This window comes from Lolium rigidum, chromosome 7 (assembly GCF_022539505.1).
Source record: "Lolium rigidum isolate FL_2022 chromosome 7, APGP_CSIRO_Lrig_0.1, whole genome shotgun sequence".
Lineage (NCBI taxonomy): Eukaryota > Viridiplantae > Streptophyta > Magnoliopsida > Poales > Poaceae > Lolium > Lolium rigidum.
In genome coordinates this window covers 268,252,514-268,257,900 of record NC_061514.1, presented here as the reverse complement: position 1 = coordinate 268,257,900, position 5,387 = coordinate 268,252,514, and the positions used below count along the sequence as shown (strand labels likewise).

The window sequence follows — 5,387 nt, the reverse complement described above, 5'->3', positions numbered from 1 at the left end:
GAACACGACATGTCTGATGAAAAGAACCGGTCCTGGGACTGGGTGGAGCAGAAGAAAACTGTGGCCTGACATGAACAACGTACGATGGCGCCACCACCGGTTTGCCACTCCAGAAGGACACTCGCGAGTGCCGAAGAAGCAAAGAAAATGTTTTGCATTTGGATAAAAAACATGTACGCCGTTCAGCCTGTCCGTGGCAAAAGAAAATGACAGGAATCCTAGGATATACTTGCGGTTTGCGTATTGACATAGCAAAAAAAAATGTTGAATGAGCTGTAGTAGCATATCTAGAATCGGCGCAAAAAAATTCCCCTCCACCATGGTTGCATTGAAAAAAAAAGTTCAGCATTGACTTGTGTGAGGACGCAACCGCCGTGTTGCGGTAAGGTGCATAGGTGTCGGCTTTGGTTGCGAGAAATGGCGCAAAATTCCAGTGGTACATTTTAAACTTGGATTCTTCAAGGCTTGCAGTCAACGAATTCCGGACAGTACAATATGAAAATTCTCATGTGTATTCAGTTGGACTGTGGAAGTGTGATGATGAGGGGAAAATGGGGGATCCGATTCGATTCTGTCGTCTGGAGGTACCCTACACCTACAGTACTGGCTATACTAAAATTCAGTGCGCCAATCAACTTTTAGCTCCTTATCATCTAGGAGTAGCCCCAGGCCACTCCTCCTTAGCCCACTTTCGAATCAGGAACTCGTGTGTTGTTCGTGCATCACAAACGCAGCAGCAAATCGGGTACCGCTGCAACTGTACACTGGCAATTGCACTTGCCGACTAACCAACCATTCCTCAGAAGAAGAAGAAGAATAAAAAGGTTAACATCAGCAAAGATATTATCCTTCTCAGGATGTTCCTGCTGTCACAGAAAACAACTGGTAAGTAACCATCAGTAAAAACATAACACGGGACGCAAGAGATCGACGGTCCATCACATTCACCGGGAAAGACTTGGGCAGATATACTGACTTGGGCTTATTCTTCAGGTATGTGTCAACAGGAAAAATAAGATAATCCTACACAAAAGTGCAGAGGCGAGACTCGCAAAGGAGAGAGTTGGGCAGATATATTGACCGACAGCAACAGGCGAAAACTGAAAAACACCTTTCACATGCGGCTAACTAGCTACCCTCGCTGTCACAGTCTCATCCTTTCCTTTTCCGAAGCAATCCTGCGCTGGCAATTTGGCACCACAAGCAACCAGTAATAAAGGCACCTACTCATCTCACAAAATATAAAGGCAACTACTTACCCCTGTTGCATTTGTACAGGAACATGTCACAAAGGGGTTTCCATCTTGCAGGGATCAAATTCTCTCTATGGTAGCTTTTAATTTAGACAGGAGATGAGAGGGGTGGATGGATCTATATACAGGTTCTGCACCAGCTTACACAGTTCTAGCTTCCCTACTACCAACCAACCACAGCAGCTGAAAGAATTGGATGAGCCAAAGCACAAAAGCCCCTAAGTAAGGTTACAAAAAAACGGAAACCTCACAGGATTGTGCGGCCATTGATCTTCCTCTGTGCCTCTTCCCATGGAGGGTGCGCCTGTGCAGACCCCATGTCCAGCTCCCCTCCAAGCATCAATGCCGGGAGGCCACCACCGTTGGGTGTGGAGCCGCCCATTGTCCCTCCGATGCCAAGCCCAAGGAAGTCCAGAGTGGCAGCAGGCTTGGGACCGAACAGTGGTGATTGTGATTGCCCCATCATCGAATCTGGCAACCCTGCATTTGCACCTTGGTACGCAAGGCCAAGGCCAAGGCTGCCAGATACCATCGGCCCAGGCTCCATATCCATTAGCTGTTGATTACTCTGTTGGTGCCACTGCTGCGGAATGCTGTCGACCAACCTTCCCTGCGGTACCCTCGATGGTGGTGAGCTATCCATGTACCTTCCCTGTGGTACCCTCGATGGTGGCGAGCTATTGATGTACCTTCCCTGTGGTAGCTTGGGCAGCGGCGAGCTATCGATATATCTTGCTGGTGGTAGCTTGGATGGTGGCGAGTAATCGGTGAATCTTCCCTGAGGTACATTGGATGGTGGCGAGCTAACGAAGAACCTTCCCTGCGGTAGACTGGATGGTGGCAGGTTATCGAAGAACCTTCCTTGAGATAGATTTGATGGTGGCGAGTTACTGAAGAACCTTCCTTGAGGTAGCTGCTGGCATGGTAGTCCTGTATCCATGAATCTCCCTTGAGGTTGCTGCTGGGATGGTTGTGTGGTATCCATGAATCTCCCTTGAGGTTGCTGCTGGGATGGTGGTGTGGTATCCATAAATCTCCCTTGAGGTTGCTGCTGGGATGGTTGTGTGGTGTCCATGAATCTGCCTTGAGCTAGGTGCTGGGATGGTAATGAAGTATCCATGAATCTCCCTTGAGATAGCTTGGATGGCATCGAGTTGTTTATGAACCTCTCTTGAGGTAGCTGAGACTGTCTTGAGCTGTCGATAAACCTTCCTTGAGCTAGCTGGGGTTGTCTTGAGCTGTCGATAAAGCTTCCTTGAGGCTGCTGGGATTGTCTTGAGCTGTCGATAAACCTTCCTTGAGGCTGCTGGGATTGTGGTGAGCTATCGATAGACCTTCCTTGCGGTGGCCTGGATGGGGTTGAAGAGGAGGAACTTGCAAGCCCAAACTCCTTCAAGAAAGACGTTCCTGCTTGCGAGGCTCCAGCCTCAGCAGCCTTCTGCAGGAGTGCCGTCGCAGACATGTGTGGTGCTGGAGGTGGAGCAAAGCTGCCGGGGTTGCTCGCGTTTGTCTGCGGGAAGAGGTTGGAGGGCGTACCAATCGCGAGGCAAAGGAAGGTAGGATCAACACCGATAAGATCGCGCAGCGATCTGCTCTGGGGAGTGGTGCTTGCTGTGGCGGATGCAAACAGCCCAGCAAACGTGCTAGTCGTCGTAGCTGGCGCGATGGAATTCGAAGCGCTGCTGACTGTGCCACAGCTGGTGCTGCTGCCATCTGTACCAATGGCATCCGAGGGCGACGGTAGGAAACAAGGAAGCATCGGTGTATCGTTATCCGGCAGGCTGGATCCTTCCAATTCAGCGTTGTCGTATCTATCGGCTTCCTGGAAGCAAACATCTTCATCCTGCTTGTCTTCCTCCTCCTGCTTAACGACCACAATTGGCTCCGCAGCCACCTTTGGCTCTGTAACATACATACACCACAACAGAAAAGAACAAGTCAATCATCATTGTTGGCTGATTGATCATAAGGCAACCCAAATCGGGAAAGAAACAAGCATTCCCCTTTTTGTTGCAGTAATAACTAATAAGATGGATTTAGGTACAAAGAATTTCCCCACGTATAGCCTATTTATAGGTAGTAAGACAAGCACACTAGAGAATGCAAAGGAGACATACCCTCCAAATTTGGCACCACTGCCACCATTGGCTGCTGCTGCTGCTGCTCCTGTGGTACCGGAGATGGCGGCGACGGAATGCGCTGCTGCGGCGGCGGCGAAGGAATGCGCTGCTGTGGGGGCGACGGAATGCGCTGCTGCGGCGGCGGCGAATGAATGCGCTGCTGCGGGGGCGACGGAATGCGCCGCGGCGACGGAAAGTGCTGCGGCGGCGAAGGAATGCGCTGCGGCGCCTCAGACACTGCCTCGACACGCTGAGGCTCATCCACCACTGCCACAGCAGAATTCTCATTTTCATCGCCTTTCTCCTCCTCATCTACCTTCTCCACATTCTCATCTGCCTTCTCATTGTCCATGTTTTCCTCAACATCCCCCAAACCAGGCGGCTGGGGAGAAGGCGGCGCCGGAACGGCGAGCACTCTGCCAGTCTCCTCCACGAGAGCGCCACAGAAGGCTCGATGCGTGACGAAGCTGTCTCGCCTGAATCAAGGCAGCAGGAAACCGACCGATGAATGAATGAACGAAACAAGGGAAAGGAAACATTTTCGAGGTCGAGAGAAATGGGGAATAAAAAAGAGAAGGCAAGCTGAAAGCAGGAGGAAGAAATTACCTGGTGAAGAGCGTTCCGCAGTCGCAGCGGTACTCGCGGGTGCCGCAGGTCTTGGCGTGCGCCTTGAGGTCTGCCTGCACGGCGTAGCGCTTCCCGCAGCGCGGGCAGGCCCATCGCTTCTCGCCGTGCTTGCGGCAGAAGTGCTTCTTGATGCCCGTGAGGTCCCCGAGCGCGCGGGCCGGGGCGTGGTGCACGCACCCGGGCTCCGGGCAGACGTAGACCCTGCGGCGCGGCGGCGCGGCGCCGGGCCCGCGCTGGCGCAGGCGCCAGGGCAGGTTGTGGCCCCGGCGGTGCAGCTGCAGGTTCTGGTCCCGCTGGAAGCCCTTGCCGCAGACCTCGCACACGAAGCGGTTGGTGGCCATGAGCGTCCCCGGCGACAGCGCGATCACCTCCGCGTCCGGATCTGCAACGGGGGGAAAGAACCGACCGCCGTCAGTCGGACATACAGGCAAAGCGCAAGCAAGCAAGCGCGCGAGGTGGGATGGATGGATGGATGGAGCAGTATAGGGGAAGGAAAAAGGGGGGAGCTTGGGGGCTTGCCTGGCGTGCCGGGCAGGTTCCTCTTCTTCTTGGGCGGCGCCGGCGCCGCGGCGGCGTCCGGCTGCTCCGGGTCCGTCGGATTGGGCGGCATCCCCGCTCGATCTGGCGCCACGGCCGCGGCTCCGCTCGGCCCGCCGCCCTCCAGCCGTCCCCTCTCCACCCTGCCGACCCGCGTCGGCGAACGGAGCGCGCGCGGCGGCGGTGGCGGTGGACGGAAGAATTTGTTTTTCGTGCTCGTCCTCTCGCAGCTCGCTCGCTGCCTGGCTGGGTTGCTTTCGATTGGGGGCTGGCTGGGCTGGGGGAGATGGATGGGAGTCAGAGCGGCAGCGGCATCGGCATCGGGATGAGGCGCTCGCTCGCTCGCTGCCCGCTGGGTGTCTGTCTACTCCTACCCCGCCGCGCCGTGCCAATCCAATCCGGCACGTTGGCGTTCGGGTGCGGGGTGGGTAAGCGCCGCGCCGCCGCCGTCGGATCGCGCGCCGCGCCGCGATGCGTGCGAGGCGGGCGCACGTGGTCACCCTGCGCCGTTTACTGCCCTGCGGGGACACCCTTTTTGGTGGCTAGCGCTAGGGCCCCTTTAAGCCCGCACAGCAAAGAAAAATCGCCCGTGTCCAAACGCCCCCTCCATCATCATTACTGTTCCTTGTCTCTCTCTCCGCTGAATTCCATGTACGTACACGGTACACGTATCGACCAGCTGCTCGTACCGATACTTACTGCATTAAGAGCAACACTAGCGTACCCTTTGTATCCTCTCGGCCGTTAAAATAACCGCTTGTTTACGGTTTTAAATGGAGAAAAAAGGCAAGAACCGACAACGTAAAACCGTTAAAAGTTTACTTGTTTTTAAGGGGGTCGGTATATCCGT

General features: G+C 54.8%; 1 protein-coding gene across 1 annotated transcript; it reads right to left on the bottom strand.

Annotated features, from left to right (window-relative positions):
• Nucleotides 1-1,214: 1,214 nt before the first annotated feature.
• On the bottom strand, nucleotides 1,215-4,675 carry LOC124673996 (zinc finger protein ENHYDROUS-like). The gene is made up of 4 exons (XM_047210041.1): nucleotides 4,520-4,675; nucleotides 3,980-4,382; nucleotides 3,371-3,849; nucleotides 1,215-3,155 (listed from the first exon to the last, which is right to left on the bottom strand). The coding sequence occupies exons 1-4, from the start codon at nucleotides 4,608-4,610 to the stop codon at nucleotides 1,501-1,503; spliced, it is 2,628 nt and encodes an 875-aa protein (XP_047065997.1). The 5' UTR covers nucleotides 4,611-4,675; the 3' UTR covers nucleotides 1,215-1,500.
• Between the last annotated feature and the right edge of the window lie 712 nt (nucleotides 4,676-5,387).